Below are 18440 nucleotides of genomic sequence, written 5' to 3'. Positions count from 1 at the left end.
CGCGCTCTCTCTCCCGCTCCCCATCTCGTCTCCCTCTAGCTCTCCCACTCCCTCTCTCTCACACTGTCGCCTCAGCATTCCCGGAATCATTGACGTTTTGCGGTAGACAAAAATGCTGGAGAAACACAGCGGGTGAAGCAGCCGCCTTGCCCGCTGAGTTCCTCCAGCACTCTGTGTTTTTTGTTTGGCTCTGAATAAGGTGGCTCAGCGGGACGGGCATGGGCTCTGGGGAGAGGGTTGCGTTTCTGGTCGAGACCCTTCTTCGGATAATCACAAGTACTCTCACCGACGGGAGTTCAATTCAGTCTGAAGAAGGGTCTTCTCTCCAGAGTCGCTGCGCTGCCTGTCCTGCTGAGTTACTCCAGCTTTATGTCTATCTTCAATATAAGAGGAATACAATTTCTCACGGGTGGCTTATAACGTATCTAAACCCCTCTGGGACCCTCTGAATACCTCTAAACCACCTCAATTCCCCCCTATTTCCCTCTATAACACATCTAACCCCATCTGAAGCCCTCTAAACATCTCTAAACCGTTTAAACCCATCTAAGCTAGGAGGCTACAAGGTGACTTGGATAGGCTGGGTGAGTGGGCAAATGCATGGCAGATGCAGTATAATGTGGATAAATGTGAGGTTACCCACTTTAGTGGCAAAAACAGGAAAGTAGACTTTTATCTGAATGGTGGCCGATTACGAAGAGGGGCGATGCAACGAGACCTGGGTGTCATGGTACACCAGTCATTGAAAGTAGGCACGCAGGTGCAGCAGGCCTTGAAGAAAGCATTCATAGCAAAATAATTTGAGTATAGGAGCAGGGAGGTTCTACTGCAGTTGAGACCACACCTGGAGTATTGCGTACAGTTTTGGGCTCCTAATCTGAGGAAGGACATTCTTGCCATAGAGGTAGTACTGAGAAGGTTCACCAGACTGATTCCTGGGATGTCAGGACTTTCATATGAAGAAAGACTGGATAGACTCGGCTTGTATTCGCTAAAATTTAGAAGATTGAGGGGGGATCTTATAGAAACGCACAAAATTCTTAAGGGGTTGGACAGGCTAGATGCAGGAAGATTGTTCCCGATGTTGGGGAAGTCCAGAACAAGGGTTCACAGTTTAAGGATAAAGGGGAAATCTTATAGGACTGAGATGAGAAAAAACATTTTTTACACAGAGAGTGGTGAAACTGTGGAATTCTCTGCCACAGAATGTAGTTGAGGCCAGTTCATTGGGTATATTTAAGAGGGAGTTAGATGTGGTCCTTGTGGCTAAAGGAATCAGGAGGTATGGAGAGAAGGCAGGGATGGGATACTGAGTTGGATGATCAGCCATGATCATATTGAATGGTGGTGCAGCCTCGAAGGGCCGAATGGCCTCTACTCCTGCACCTATTTTCTATGTTTCTATGACTGCGTCCAACTGCTGTCTGGTTCGTTGATCGGTTTGCCAGAAATGAACTGTTTTGGGAGAGAAACATGCTCACGGCAGACCAAACGTGTTAAACAGAAATTGGTCAGATATTGAGCTTGACACAGTGAAAAATCATGTGAAATAATCACTGAATTTAATTTTAAATGAATGTACCTGCATGTTATACTGTTTAGTTTGGAGATACAACCAGATTGTCCACTGAGTTCGCACCGACCAGCGAATTTTGTTTTCCTATTTGACAATTTTATTTGGCGGCCAATCAAACGCTGTCTCTAAGGGGGTTGCATCCAATCAACAACCAGCTTGCCTTAAAATTGCCGTCCAATCAACAAATAGGTCTCCTCCCGTCCAATCAGCCGCTGTCTCCAAGGGCATTGTGTCCAATCACAAATTGCAGTTTAATGTAATTAGTTGCTACGGTAAAGGTTGGAAGCAGCGGAGCTACTGACAGTCAAACGGGAGGGAGCAGGAGAGATTCACACAGTGTAGAATCCATAGCACGCAGTGTACAATTTCATAATATAAACTAAATAACTGGCTGACAGACCTTGGCTGGGAATCTGGGGTCAGCTATTCATTCTCTCCATGCAGCTTCACCCACTGAGTTTCTCCAGCATTTTTGTTTAACTCCTATTATTCAACACAGAAGCAATTCCCCGCGCACTGCAGCGTGCGGCGCAGTAGACAACTGCGGTTCTATGCGGATTGGAAGCTTCCTGAAGGGGGAAGGATTCTGAAGCAGGAAGTGGTCGGAGTTAAAATGGATTCGAAACACCAGATCCAGAGCATAACCGAAGACGCGATTTGTCCCATTTGCCTGGATTTCTTCACCAATCCGGTTACATTGGACTGCGGGCACAACTTCTGCCGCTCCTGTATCACACAGAGTTGGGACAAGGAGGGGAGAAACTCCTGCCGGGAATGTGGAGAGGAGTTTACAGACCGCACCCTCGGGGTGAATTGAACCTTGGCGAGTATGTCTGAGAAAGCTAGAGAATTGAGCCTGAACACGGAAGGGAAAAAACTTCAGTGCGAGAAACATCAGGAAGAACTGAAGCTGTTTTGTGAAACAGACAAGAAGCTGATCTGCCTGATCTGCCGAGATGCGCGGGAACACAACTCTCACCGTTTCCTGCCGATTAAAGAAGCCGTTGAAAGCTACAAGGTAAAAACAAACAGAATTCATTAACATAATTTCCTTTCTGCATTTTGCGGACCGCGCTCCCTTGGCGATTGTGTTCAAAAGGGAACTGCAGATGCTGGAATATCGAAGGTACACAAAATTGCTGGGGAAACTCAGCGGGTGCAGCAGCATCTATGGAGCGAAGGAAATAGGCGACGTTTCGGGCCGAAACCCTTCTTCAGACTGATGGGGGGTGGGGGGGGGGGGGGAGAAAGAAGGAAAAGGGGAGGAGGAGGAGGAGGAGCCCGAGGGCGGGCGGATGGGAGGGTGGGAGGAGACAGCTAGAGGGTTAAGGAAGGGGAGGAGACAGCAAGGCATTATGGCATTAACATTGAATTCTCCCAATTTGGCTAGCCCTTGCTGTCTCCTCCCCTTCCTTAACCCTCTAGCTGTCTCCTCCCACCCTCCCATCCGCCCGCCCTCGGGCTCCTCCTCCTCCTCCCATTTTCCTCCTTTCTTCCCCCCCCCCCCCCACCCCCCATCAGTCTGAAGAAGGGTTTCGGCCCAAAACGTCGCCCATTTCCTTCGCTCCATAGATGCTGCTGCACCCGCTGAGTTTCCCCAGCAATTTTGTGTACCTCCCTTGGCGATTGTTCGGTTCACACAGACTCCCACCCAAAACCAGCCCTTTGCCCAGTTACTTAATAATAATAATAATACATTTTATTTTTGGGCGCCTTTCAGAAATCTCAAGGACACCTTACAGAGATTAACGGGAATAAAAAAACATATAATCAGAATAAAATAAATAATAAAGACATCACAGAAACACAAATTAAAAACAGAATTCCGTCCAAAAACAAATATTCAAAAACACAATGTGAAGAGAAAGCAGCGGCAGCTAAAGAGCGCCAGCGTCCACTCTCCCTTCACGGCAGCCATCTTGGACAAAGACTAACAGGTTTACCTTACAGACAAAAAAAATCATCCCCCCACAATGGTTCCCACTGTGGGACAAGGCACAATGTCCAGTCCCCATCCCCAGTTCACCCAAAGTCAGGCCTATTAAGGCCACCGCAATTGCCTCCACGGAGGCCCGATGTTCCTGGCCGTTCTGGCCGGGTGGTGTTGCCCCGGCGTCGGGAGAGTCCTCACAGCGGCTGGGCCACCTGGAACGGCCGCTTCCTAGCTGGAGACCGCGGCTTCTGGGGCCGACAAGGCCGCGCCGGTTTGGAGCTCCCAGGCTCCCGATGTTGAAGTCGGCGCCGCCCGCTCCGCAGACCCGCAGCCCAGAGGTGTTGAACACGGCGGTCACAGCTCACCGGAGCTCCAGCGCGTCCATCCAGCGCGGCGACCCAGGCAAGGCATCGCCCGCTCCGCTCCACGATATCGCTCCAGCGCTGTGCCGCCACCGAGGCGGAGGTGCTGGGCGGTCGCCGCCAGGAAACGGCGTTCCACGCCCGCTGGTAGTCCACGAGGGCGGATCGACGGGGCAGCCCGGAGAAAAAGCTGCCTCACCGACCAGGTAGGGACCTAGAAGTAAAATTGCCCCCTACCCCCCACATTAAAAAATCAATTTCTCCAAACGGACGAAACACAGGACACACTAAAAACGTTTTAAAAAAGCGAATTAAACGGACGGCTGTAGGTTAGCAGCCGTTCCCCAAGATGGCTCCTCCTCCCTACTTGTCCCAGTCCCAGCCACCGCTGGAGATGAAACACCTGTCCCCTATACCTTCGCCCTTACAGGGACTCCAGCAATCATTCCAGGTGAGACAGCATTGATTCGCTACCTAACCGACTGAGTTCTCCAGCAGTTTGTATCTAGTTGTAAATCTTTCATGTGCAGTTCTGTGTCTACAGTTCATTGCTTCTGTCTGGTCTAATTCTTTTACTCACTGAATCTGAATCTCAATCCACAGGAGCGGATTAAAACATCCTTAGAGACTGTCACAAAAAATAAATCAGCGGTGGAGCAAATGGAGCAGCAACAGAAACAGAAGATTTCTGGAGTTCGGGTAAGGTTTCCAGTTTCCCTTCGGTGATCTTGTGCTATTGTCTTAGATTCCAGGCTCGATATTATTGATCTTCATCTTTCATTTGACAGGAACAGTCACAGAACGTGTTGACCCACATCACATCTGTATTTGCTGAACTGCGCCAGATTCTCAATGAGAAAGAGCGGCGCTTTCACAAGGAACTCCGGGAAGAAGAGAAGAGCGTTCTAAACCCAATGGAGAATAATCTACAAGAGATTCAAGATAAGTTAAACTCTATTCAAGAGCAACTCCTAAAGCTGCAGGAGCGGATGAATCAAACGGACAGTTTGATATTTCTGAAGGTAAGGAGTTACATATTCACTTTGATTCAGTGTCAGGGCACAATCACAAAATAGTGGATAAGTGTGCGATAAATGCAGAATTCCCCAATAATTCAGGGCTGATTGAAACCAATCAGTTGGTAGGGCAGACGAACACCACATATTTTGAGCAACCTACAACCCAACAACATGTACATTGTATTCTCCTGTTACTTTACACTGACAATGACAATTAAAGTTGAATCTGAATCTGAATCTGAATCTTACAGGTAAACCTTATCCCTTCCAGATCTCCCTGTTCATCCATTTGTCCCCCACAGGTATTTCTTTTCATCCCAAATCCCCGTCACCATGTTGCTTCCCCTTCTCCAACCGCTGATCCCAACCCATCCTACTTGGCACCCAGCTCATTCTCTCTGTTCTGATTCCAATTCTGTTGCAAGTTTTCTCCCCTTCACCATCAGCAGCGCCATCAATCAGTCTGTCATCATAGAAACATAGAAAATAGGTGCAGGAGTAGGGCATTCTGCCCTTTCGAGCCTGCACCGCCATTCAATATGATCATGGCTGATCATCCAACTCAGTATCCTGTACCTGCCTTCTCTCCATACCCCCTGATCCCTTTACCCACAAGGGCCGCATCTAACTCCCTCTTAAATATAGCCAATGAACTGGCCTCAACTACCTTCTGTGGCAGAGAATTCCAGAGATTCACCACTCACCACTCACCACTCACCAGTCATCCTCGCCCAAATTCACGTATCTTGCCATTTATAGCCCCAGTTCCTCCCCTTCGCCTCTATTTACCAGCACTCTCCCATCTGTTCCATAAGATGGAAAGAGGCTCCTGTCCAGACGCGTCATGTGTACATTTCCCTCCTCAGATCCTGGCTGGCCTGATCACCATTCCACTCTATGCAGCATCTTGTGTCTCCAAATAAATGGTATATTTTATCCGGTGTCATATTACTGCCTTACTCCCATTAACACACACCATTCCATGGCAGGACTGGCTGCATCTTTATCGGGAAGAGTAGTTGTACTTATCACATTGAGCAGTGTCATAATTTCCATGTGGTTCAAGCCAGATCATCTCTATGTCTGACATGAACATCTGGTCACAAGTTGGCAACATGATGCCTGTGGAGACAAATACGATATGGGTCCCCTCTTGCTGACCTACAAGAGGAACCAGGGGGTGTTTGAAGTGGCAATGTAGGATCGTTGGCGAATAGGATAGAAGAACATTCCGTTCTTTATTGGCGTATGAAGTATAAGATGTGATTTGACCTCTTAAGTAGGCTTTTAACGTTTCCCATATTAAACAGCGGGATACGGACTCAGTTTTATTAATTTCGAGGAATGTGTCTATGTTAGCTGATACAAAACTGCAACATTTTTCATTGGAAAGCAAAAGGGGGTTGAGTTTCTAAAGAGGTCGTTCTTTAATATTTAAAGGAAAGCCTAGATCCAGTATCACAGGTGAGTGATCTGATATTACTATAGCAGTATATTCAATTTTCTTAACCCTATGAATGAAGGGGCTGTCTATAAAAAAATAGTCTATTCTGTAAAAAGAATGGTGAACATGAGAAAAAAAAAAGAGAATTGTCTAGCAGTTGGGTTCAGAAATCTCCAGCGGTCCACATAACCATTTTGTTGCATAAACAGTGAGAAGGTCTTTGCCATACCAGCAGGTGTCCCCTTAGAACTACACCTATCAAGCAGTGGATTAATAGCACATGTACACAAAAATGCTGGAGAAACTCAGCGGGTGCGTGTTCAGATCGGGTATTAACGACAGAACCTTATTTGCAAAGTGAAAATCATCCCAATAAGGGGCATAAACATTCACTAAAACGACAGGTTTTTGAAAAAGACACCCGGAAACTATAATAAACCGGCCATTAGGGTCACTGACTACGTCAGACGGTGTAAACTGTATTCTTTTGTTGATTAATATTGCCACACCCCTGGACCTACTATTAAATCTGGAGTGAAAAATCTGACTAACCCACGTTTTACGCAGTCTATTATGATCTTGCCGTCTTAAGTGAGTCTCTTGTAAAAGAAGTATATCTGTTTTAATTGTTTTATGTGAGAAAAAACTTTAGCTCCATTAAGCACCTTTACATTCCAAGATATAAACCTCACAGGATTGCCTCCATCAATATCACCATTAGCCATATTTTAAAATATGATTCAAAAAATACATACAGCGTCTGCCATCCAAAACCACGCGAAGGCTGCATGTGAGAACCCACAATGGGGGGGGGGGGGGGGAGAGAAGAGAAAAAAAAGCAACAAAAAAAAAGAGTCGAGTGCATTTGTTACAATCAAAGAATGAGCTGCCATTACCCCAAAACCTTTCCATGGAACGCAAGAAGGAAATGGAAACCCTGTTAAAATCCATCTTGACCCTGGATAGGCAATATTCTGAAGCACCCACCACCCAATTATACAAAAGCCGTGCTGATTTACAAACGAAATTCAATCTTTTATCTACTAATCAAACAGAACAACTAATTCTCCGGACTCGTGGTATTTATTATGTATATGGTGATAAGGCGAGCCGGCTTATGGCTCACCAACTGAAGCGTCAATCCGCGTCACGGCTTATTTCTCAGATAAGAGACATAGAAACATAGAAACATAGAAATTAGGTGCAGGAGTAGGCCATTTGGCCCTTCGAGCCTGCACCGCCATTCAATATGATCATGGCTGATTATCCAACTCAGTATCCTGTACCTGCCTTCTCTCCATACCCTCTGATCCCCTTAGCCACAAGGGCCACATCTAACTCCCTCTTAAATATAGCCAATGAACTGGCCTCAACTACCCTCTGTGGCAGAGAGTTCCAGAGTTTCACCACTCTCTGTGTAAAAAAAGATGTTCTCATCTCGGTTTTAAAGGATTTCCCCCTTATCCTTAAGCTGTGACCGCTTGTCCTGGACTTCCCCAACATCGGAAACAATCTTCCTGCATCTAGCCTGTCCAACCCATTAAGAATTGAGTAAGTTTCTATAAGATCCCTCTCAATCTCCTAAATTCTAGAGAGTATAAACCAAGTCTATCCAGTCTTTCTTCATAAGACAGTCCTGACATCCCAGGAATCAGTCTGGTGAACCTTCTCTGCACTCCCTCTATGGCAATAATGTCCTTCCTCAGATTTGGAGACCAAAACTGTACGCAATACTCCAGGTGTGGTCTCACCAAGACCCTGTACAACTGCAGTAGAACCTCCCTGCTCCTATACTCAAATCCTTTTGCTATGAATGCTAACATACCATTCGCTTTCTTCACTGCCTGCTGCACCTGCATGCCTACTTTCAATGACTGGTGTACCATGACACCCAGGTCTCGCTGCATCTCCCCTTTTCCTAATCGGCCACCATTTAGATAATAGTCTGCTTTCCTGTTTTTGCCACCAAAATGGATAACCTCACATTTATCCACATTATACTGCAACTGCCAAACATTTGCCCACTCACCCAGCCTATCCAAGTCACCTTGCAGTCTCCTAGCATCCTCCTCACAGCTAACACTGCCTCCCAGCTTAGTGTCATCCGCAAACTTGGAGATATTGCCTTCAATTCCCTCATCCAGATCATTAATATATATGGTAAATAGCTGGGGTCCCAGCACTGAGCCTTGCGGTACCCCACTAGTCACTGCCTGCCATTGTGAAAAGGACTCGTTTACTCCTACTCTTTGCTTCCTGTTTGCCAGACAGTTCTCTATCCACATCAATACTGAACCCCCAATGCCGTGTGCTTTAAGTTTGTATACTAATCTCTTATGTGGGACCTTGTCGAACTCCTTCTGGAAGTCCAGATACACCACATCCACTGGTTCTCCCTTATCCACGCTACTAGTTACATCCTCGAAAAATTCTATAAGATTCGTCAGACATGATTTACCTTTTGTAAATCCATGCTGACTTTGTCCAATGATTTCACCACTTTCCAAATGTGCTGCTATCCCATCTTTAATAACTGACTCTAGCAGTTTCCCCACTACCGATGTTAGACTAACTGGTCTGTAATTCCCCGTTTTATCTATCCCTCCCTTCTTAAAAAGTGGGGTTACGTTTGCTACCCGCCAATCCTCAGGAACTACTCCAGAATCTAGATCCAGACATACACCAAGCCATAACAAGCAATTCAAAAGAAATAAACAATACTTTCACAGCCTTTTATTCTTCTCTTTACACCTCAGAATTCCCCTTAGATACTATGAATATGGAAACTTTCTTAGACTATTTGTAAAAACCCACTCTGGAATTATACGACGCAGAAAATCTAGACCAACCCCTTGGGCAGGAAGAGATTAATAATGCCATTATGGCGATGCAGAGTGGTAAAAACCCGGGCCCTGACGGCGACCCATTAGAATTGTATAAGAAATTTAAGGATAAGCTCACACCTGTTCTTTTAGAAATGTTTCAAGAATCTTTGGAAAAAGGTTCATTACCCCCCACTCTTTCACAGGCTTCTATTTCACTTCTTCTTAAAAAAAGACAAGGATCCGACTCAATGTGGATCATACCGCCCCATCTCACTTTTGAATGTGGATGTAAATTTTTTTGGCGAAGGCGCTGGCTTGCCGTTTAGAATGCCAACTTCACAAAAGAATCTCAGAAGATCAAACAGGTTTCATTAAAAATCGTCATTCCTTTTCTAATATCCGCCGATTGGCCAGCGTGGTCTATTCGCTCAGTGCTTCTCCGCGCCCAGAGGCTGTTATCTCTTTGGACGCGGAGAAGGCATTCGATCGAGTGGAGTTGGTCATATTTGTTCAAAGTCTTGGAGAGATTTGGCACAACATTTGTAGCCTGGGTTAAGCTATTATATCATTCACCCTTAGCATGTGTACAGACAAATTATTTGCGATCTGATTATTTTCAATTAACACGTGGCACTCGTCAAGGCTGCCCATTGTCTCCGCTTCTTTTTGCGATTGCAATTGAGCCCCTCTCTATTATACTTACGTCAACCACATTATTCCAGGGTATTAGGAGAGGAAACAGGGAACATCGTGTGTCTCTATATGCTGACGACCTTCTTCTTTATGTGAGTGACCCTACAGCCAGTGTCCTTGTTGGATCAGTTTGGGACTTTTCCCGGCTATAAACTAAACCTCCAAAAAAGCAAATGCTTTCCCATCAACCTAGCCCTACAGATCCAACAGGAAACCCTGCCCTTTCCCATATCTCAAGAAGGTTTTTTATATTTAGGAATACACATCACCCGCTTTTTCACATCCCTGTTTGTAGCTAACTACATGCCTCAAGTTAGCCAAATGAAGGCTGACTTTGAGAGATGGCGTAGTCTGCCACTCACTATGCCTGGGAGAGGGCAGTCAGTGAAGATGACTGTACTTCCCAGATTTCTTTACTTGTTCCAATGTTTGCCGGTTTTCCTACCCAAGTCATTTTCTAACTCAGTTAACCAATCTATAACCTCCTTTATATGGGGTAACAAGGTTCCAAGGGTCAATAAATGCACTCTCCAAAGAGGTCGTGAAGTAGGTGGACTGGGCCTTCCTAGCTTTATTAATTATTACTGGGCATCCAATATCCAAAAGATATGATTCTGGCTCCACCGACCAGATACAGACTGGTGTCTGCTTGAATCACAATCATGTTACTCCTCGTCTCTCCCAGCTTTAGTATATTCCTACCTGCCATTGAAACCCTCTAGATTTACATCCAACCCTGTCGTACTATCCACCGTCGAAATGTTTAACCAATTTCGTTGCCATTATAAGCTTACATCAGCTTCAGTTCTGGGTCCCATTCATAGTAACCTTTTATCCCCCCCCCCCCCCACACTTGACTCAACCTTTCGACAGTGGGGTTTGAATGGTCTTATGTGCATTAAGGATTTATACACTAACAACATATTTGATAGTTTCGACAACCTACACAAACAACATGACCTCCCACATAATACTTTCTTTAAATATCTTCAGGTCCGCCACTGTGTCATGAAAAAATGTCCTTATTTTCCTGATCTCCCTCCTGTCACAGTGTTGGATAAACTCACTCTTACCTTTGCAAATAAAGGACTGATCTCTGCAGTATATTCTCAATTGATGAATTTAGGAGATCAAAACCTGAACAAAGTTAAAGCTAGATGGGAGCATGACCTTGGTATGGATCTGTCTGAGGAATACTGCACAGAAGCGCTATAAAAAGTCCACTCCTCGTCATCATGTGCTAGATTGGGGCTCATACAATTTAAAGTTTTACACAGGGTTCATTTAAGCAAAGCCAGGCTTGCTAACATATATCCAGGGACGGACGCTGGCTGTGACAGGTGCTCGTTCTCTCCAGCCAATCTAGCTCATGTATTCTGGTCTTGCCCCAAACGTGTTAACTACTGGGCAGTGGTTTTTAAAACCATCAGTGAAGTCCTTGGGATGACAGTGAGACCTTGCCCGCTTGTAGCTGTATTTGGTGTAACAGATAAAACCTTGGGTTTAAATACAACCCAGTCTGATATCATTACATTTACATCACTTTTGGCCCGTAGGAGAATCTTGCTGGTCTGGAAATCTACTACTCCTCCATCTGCCGCTGCTTGGCTGGAAGACGTCATGTTTTTTTTAGGGCTAGAAAATATTAAATTCACATTGAGGGGGTCTGTGAAAAAGTTTTATTTGGAATGGGAACCCTTTTTTATCATACTTTGAGGGTCTAAAGGAACTACCTGTTGACTGAGGGCACTTGACAGTAAGTGGGGATCCGCCTTTATTCTGTTTTGTTACTTTATTATTGTTAAATAGTGCATTTGATTTTGTGATATATTTGGATTGTGAAAAAATAAGCTGCCAAGGGGCGTTTAGGGAGGGTGGGTTAGGGTTATTTTGTTTATATTATTATTATTATTATTTATAAAAAACAAAATGGAGGAAAATGTAATGCCATACGTCAGATGTACTGTGATTTTTTTCCCCTCCAATAAAAAACAATTATTTAAAAAAAAAAGAGGAAATAGCCAAGGCTTGTCACACAGACATTAAACGCAAGAGGGTAACAATGAGTATAGGGCGACCCTTGCTGGACAAATGATGTAATTCATGACTAGAACCAGAGGACGTTGAATCGCCCCATAGGTCCAGTATTAAATACTACTTTATTCAGACTTAATACCGGACTGATGGGGCGCTCCATCAGCAACGTGAGCAAAGATCTGTAGGAACATTGTAACAATTTGGATGAAATTCCTGCAGTCACGATGTGGACGCTCAGTGTAAATTAATGGATCTTTCTGATGTTATATATTTCAGGAGGAAACTCGTCAGAAGAGGAGGTGAGACTATCTGCACTGTTTTGGAAAGTGACCCAGAAATCGTTGATACACCAAAAAGCTATGGAGCGAAGGAAATAGGCAACGTTTCGGGCTGAAACCCTTCTTCAGACCCGAAACGTTGCCTATTTCCTTCGCTCCATAGATGCTGCTGCACCCGCTGAGTTTCTCCAGCTTTTTTGTGTACCGTCGATTTTCCAGCATCTGCAGCGCCTTCTTGAACACAGAAATCGTAGATGCGGGTCTTATAACCGGGTGTTTAATTCATGCAGGGTGAGTGATGAAGAAAGGACGCTGTCGGTAGCAGACGGTGCCTTGGCAATTAGAAAGTTCGATCACCCATTTTTGTTGAACACGGTGTTCAGCAAAGTGACCGGTGGCATTAAGAGAGGTAAAAGCGTTTTTGTTTTAAACCGTTAGAGTACTTGATGTATTAATTACATGTACAGTGTATATTTAATACTGGACTGGGCGCTTCAACTTGCTGTGGTTCCAGGCTTGAATTACTTCCGCCTCTCTTCACGGATACTTTTCAGAATTGCAAGCAGCGATGCACAATGGGGTGCCGCAAGGCTCGGTGCTGGCACGCCAGTTATTTACAATATATATATTAACGATTTAGACCAAGGAATTAAATGTAACACCTCCAGGTTTGCAGATGTTGCCAAGCTGGGTGGCAATGTGAGCTGCGAGGAGGATGCTATGAGGCTGAGGGGTGACTTGGAATGGTTGGGTGAAAGGGCAGAAGTCAATATTCATACCGCTGGACATGTCAGTTCCCTGAACATAACCGCAGTGCAAACAACAGACAAACGTTGTTACTACAGTGAACACTAAATATATTTAATAATCGACTCCAGCTTCTTCCCCACGAGCGATGCATGGCTAACTGGTCTATAATTCCCCGTTTTCTCTCTCCCTCCTTTCTGAAAAAAAGTGGAGTTACATTGGCAACCCTCCAGTCCCCAGGAACTGACCCAGAGTCGAGAGAACATTCGAAAATGATCACCAATGCATCCACGATTTCTACTCTGGGATGCAGACCATATCTGCCTTCAGTCCCAACAGTTTACCAAACACCTTTATCTGACTAATGTAGATTCCCTTCAGTTCCTCCCTCCCACTGGATCCTCGGTCCCCGAGTATATCCGCGAGGTTGTTTGTGGCTTCCTTAGTGAAGAGAGAACCAAAGTACTCATTTAACTCTTCTGCTATTTCCGTGTTTTCCACCTGTCTCTGACGGTAAGGGACCTACATTTGTCTTCACTAATCTTTTCCTTTTTACATACCTAAAGAAACGTTTACAGACAGTTTTTATATTCCCCACAAGCTTTCTTTCATGCTCTTTTCCCCCTTCTTAATTAAACCCTTTGGTCTCTGTTGAGTTCTAAATTTCTCCCAGTCCTCTGGTTTTCCGCTTCTTCTAACCAATTTAAATGCCTCTTCCATGGATTTAACACTATTCTTGCCTCATCATCCGCCTTCCCCGTTTTATTTTTTCGCCACACAAGGAAAACAATTTCTGGAGTTCATCCATGCGGTCTTTCAATCTAATCCATTGCATCTCCACTGTCAACCCTTTAGGTATATTTCCCAGTCTATCCTAGCCAATACCCGTCTCATACCTTCAAAGTATCCTTTATTCAAGTTCGGGACCCCAGTCTCTGAATTAACCGTGTCACTCTCCATCCTAGAAACATAGAAACATAGAAATTAGATGCAGGAGTAGGCCATTCGGCCCTTCGAGCCTGCACCGCCATTCAATATGATCATGGCTGATCATCCAACTCAGTAGCCCGTACCTGCCTTCTCTCCATACCCTCTGATCCCCTTAGCCACAAGGGCCACATCTAACTCCCTCTTAAATATAGCCAATGAACTGGCCTCGACTACCCTCTGTGGCAGGGAGTTCCAGAGATGCACCACTCTCTGTGTGAAAAAAGTTCTTCTCATCTCGGTTTTAAAGGATTTCCCCCTTATCCTTAAGCTGTGACCCCTTGTCGTGGACTTCCCCAACATCGGGAGTAATCTTCCTGCATCTAGCCTGTCCAACCCCTTAAGAATTTTGTAAGTTTCTATAAGATCCCCTCTCAATGTCCTAAATTCTAGAGAGTATAAACCAAGTCTATCCAGTCTTTCTTCATAAGACAGTCCTGACATCCCAGGAATCAGTCTGGTGAACCATCTCTGCACTCCCTCTATGGCAATAATGTCCTTCCTCAGATTTGGAGACCAAAACTGTACGCAATACTCCAGGTGTGGTCTCACCAAGACCCTGTACAACTGCAGTAGAGCCTCCCTGCTCCTATACTCAAATCCTTTTGCTATGAAAGCTAACATACCATTCGGTTTCTTCACTGCCTGCTGCACCTGCATGCCCACTTTCAATGACTGGTGTACCATGACACCCAGGTCTCGCTGCATCTCCCCTTTTCCTAGTCGGCCACCATTTAGATAATAGTCTGCTTTCCTGTTTTTGCCACCAAAATGGATAACCTCACATTTATCCACATTATACTGCATCTGCCAAACATTTGCCCACTCACCCAGCCTTTCCAAGTCACCTTGCAGTCTCCTAGCATCCTCCTCACAGCTAACCCTGCCCCCCAGGTTAGTGTCATCCGCAAACTTGGAGATATTGCCTTCAATTACCTCATCCAGATCATTAATATATATTGTAAATAGCTGGGGTCCCAGCACTGAGCCTTGCGGTACCCCACTAGTCACTGCCTGCCATTGTGAAAAGGACCCGTTTACTCCTACTCTTTGCTTCCTGTTTGCCAGCCAGTTCTCTATCCACATCAATACTGAACCCCCAATGCCGTGTGCTTTAAGTTTGTAAACTAATCTCTTATGTGGGACCTTGTCGAAAGCCTTCTGGAAGTCCAGATACACCACATCCACTGGTTCTCCCCTATCCACGCTACTAGTTACATCCTCGAAAAATTCTATAAGATTCGTCAGACATGATTTACCTTTTGTAAATCCATGCTGACTTTGTCCAATGATTTCACCACTTTCCAAATGTGCTGCTATCCCATCTTTAATAACTGACTCTAGCAGTTTCCCCACTACCGATGTTAGACTAACTGGTCTGTAATTCCCCGTTTCTCTCTCCCTCCCTTCTTAAAAAGTGGGGTTACGTTTGCTACCCGCCAATCCTCAGGAACTACTCCAGAATCTAAAGAGTTTTGAAAGATTATTACTAATGCATCCACTATTTCTGGAGCTACTTCCTTAAGTACTCTGGGATGCAGCCTATCTGGCCCTGGGGATTTATCGGCCTTTAATCCATTTAATTTACCCAACACCACTTCCCGGCTAACCTGGATTTCACTCAATTCCTCCAACTCCTTTGACCCGCGGTCCCCTGCTATTTCCGGCAGATTATTTATGTCTTCCTTAGTGAAGACGGAACCAAAGTAGTTATTCAATTGGTCCGCCATATCCTTGTTCCCCATGATCAACTCACCTGTTTCTGACTGCAAGGGACCTACATTTGTTTTAACTAATCTCTTTCTTTTCACATATCTATAAAAACTTTTGCAGTCAGTTTTTATGTTCCCTGCCAGTTTTCTTTCATAATCTATTTTTCCTTTCCTAATTAAGCCCTTTGTCCTCCTCTGCTGGTCTCTGAATTTCTCCCAGTCCTCCGGTATGCTGCTTTTTCTGGCTAATTTGTACGCATCATCCTTCGCTTTGATACTATCCCTGATTTCCCTTGTTATCCACGGATGCACTACCTTCCCTGATTTATTCTTTTGCCAAACTGGGATGAACAATTTTTGTAGTTCATCCATGCAGTCTTTAAATGTCTTCCATTGCATATCCACCGTCAACCCTTTTAGAATTAATTGCCAGTCAATCTTGGCCAATTCACGTCTCATACCCTCAAAGTTACCTTTCTTTAAGTTCAGAACCATTGTTTCTGAATTAACAATGTCACTCTCCATCCTAATGAAGAACTCAACCATATTATGGTCACTCTTGCCCAAGGGGGCACGTACAACAAGACTGCTGACTAACCCTTCCTCATTACTCAATACCCAGTCTAAAATAGCCTGCTCTCTCGTTGGTTCCTCTACATGTTGATTTAGATAACTATCCCGCATACATTCCAAAAAATCCTCTTCCTCAGCACCCCTGCCAATTTGATTCACCCAATCTATATGTAGATTGAAGTCACCCATTATAACGGTTTTGCCTTTGTCGCACGCATTTCTAATTTCCTGTTTGATACCATCTCCAACTTCACTACTACTGTTAGGTGGCCTGTACACAACACCCACCAGCGTTTTCTGCCCCTTAGTGTTTCGCAGCTCTACCCATACCGATTACACATCCTGCAAACTAATGTCCTTCCTTTCCATTGCGTTAATCTCCTCTCTAATCGGCAACGCTACCCCACCTCCTTTTCCTTTCTCTCTATCCCGCCTGAATATTGAATATCCCTGGATGTTCAACTCCCAGCCTTGGTCACCCTGGAGCCATGTCTCCGTGATCCCAACTATATCATAGTCATTAATAGCTATCTGCACATTCAACTCATCCACCTTTTTACGAATGCTCCTTGCATTGAGACACAAAGCTTTCAGGCTTGTGTTTACAACACTCTTACCCCTTATACAATTTTGTTGAAAAGTGGCCCTTTTTGATTTTTGCCCTGGATTTTCCGGCCTGCCACTTTTACTTTTCACCTTGCTACCTATTGCTTCTACCCTCATTTTACACCCCTCTGTCTCTACGCTCACACATTTAAGAAACCCTTTCCCTTTAACTCCATCCTCCACTAGCCCATTCGACACCCCACCCCCCTTATTCAGTTTAAAACCACCCGTGTAACAGTGGCAAACCTGCCTGCCTGCCTAATGCAGAATTCCACCATATTATGTTCACTTTTGTCCAAGGGGACATCATGTCCCTTCATGTCTGAGTCCACCTTTTCCCCAGCTATACTAATCGATTTGCCCACATCTACATCTCACCAGTGCCTCAAATATAGTGATGATGTCTCACTCCGCCACTTCTTCTGTAGCATGTTCCAGATATCACCCACTCTTAGTGTAAAGTAAAGCTAAATCTCAGATATACTTTAAATGTCCTTGCTCTGAAGATAAACATGCACTCTCTTGATCTGTTATCCCTGCATGCGAATACGATTTTGATAATCTACCCGATATCCTGCTGCAGACTTTGACAACCTTCCCCACTATCCACAATTTTTGAGTCCTCCACAGACTTGCTAATCTCACCTCATGCATTCACATCCAAGCCATGAACATATAACATAAACAGCAAAGGTTGCAGCACGATCTCAGCTGCACTCCACCAGTCACAGACCTCCAAGCAGAAAACTCATCCTTCTACCGCTACCTTCTACCTCCAACCACCAAGCCAATTGTGGATCCATTTCACCAGCTCGCCTTGGATCCCACCTGCCTTCACTTTCTGGACCAGCCTTGCATGCGCAACATTGTCAAGTCCCTCAGTGAAGTTCATATATTGGTTCACAATGAAATCAGTGTGTTCTTGGTTGTACACACCCATCAAATCCACCCGTGAATCCCCTCTCTTTCAGCGACCCTACAACCACAAGTTTCCACCCATTCTGCCCAACACCCAATCATTCAACCTCTGCTTTCTTCCATGGTCCAAGCCACCCCTCCCTCTCTCTCACCCTCCACTCAAAGAAACGGAGGCAGGTCATCTGGCCCCTCGTGTCTCCCCCCATTCACTGTGATCATGGTGACTCCACCCCACACCTCTACCTCCTCTTTAATAACCTCAAACCACCACTCACCTCAATATCATCTACCTCCATATCTGAATAGCCCGCTTCATTTCTCCATCCCCACCGCAATCTCGCAATTCTCCTCACTCTCCGCACTGGTCCTCCATTTCCACCCTCCCCCACCTCACAAAATTCCCATCTCCATCCCTGGATAAAGACTCTGGGAAAGATGTCTGTTGTGCACCGGATGTGGTTGTGGGTGAAACCCCGGGCAAGGTTTCAGTTGTCCGCCCGCCTGTGCCTGAGGTCGAGCGGCTTCTCCCCCGGTCCCGGAGCCGCGCTGCCCGAGTCTCCCCCCAACCCCCGGGGACTCTCTGATTCTCTGCTTCTCCCCCCAGTCTCCGTCACCCTGGATGTGGAAACAGCGTATCCGCAGCTCGAGGTGTCTGAGGATCGGAAGAGGGTGAGAAATACCGGGACCCGAAGGCGTCTCCCTGACACCGGGAAGAGGTTTACAGCCTTGT

The 18440-nt window shown here is 45.3% G+C and overlaps 1 protein-coding gene across 1 annotated transcript in view; it reads left to right on the top strand.

Annotated features, from left to right (window-relative positions):
• The first annotated feature begins 2390 nt into the window (after window positions 1–2390).
• Window positions 2391–18440, top strand: part of LOC116989939 (nuclear factor 7, brain-like) — a 209072-nt gene continuing 193022 nt past the window's right edge. The window contains exons 1-6 of the mRNA XM_033047492.1: window positions 2391–2594; window positions 4475–4570; window positions 4660–4893; window positions 12166–12188; window positions 12458–12576; window positions 18315–18342. Coding sequence (XP_032903383.1) covers window positions 2406–2594; window positions 4475–4570; window positions 4660–4893; window positions 12166–12188; window positions 12458–12576; window positions 18315–18342 — 689 coding nt within the window. The 5' untranslated portion in view covers window positions 2391–2405. The remainder of the gene's footprint in view (window positions 2595–4474; window positions 4571–4659; window positions 4894–12165; window positions 12189–12457; window positions 12577–18314; window positions 18343–18440) is intronic.

Source organism: Amblyraja radiata, chromosome 30, assembly GCF_010909765.2.
Source record: "Amblyraja radiata isolate CabotCenter1 chromosome 30, sAmbRad1.1.pri, whole genome shotgun sequence".
NCBI classification, from domain to species: Eukaryota; Metazoa; Chordata; class Chondrichthyes; order Rajiformes; family Rajidae; genus Amblyraja; species Amblyraja radiata.
Note: the sequence above shows the minus strand (reverse complement) of the source record. Positions and strands in the feature narration are given on the sequence as shown.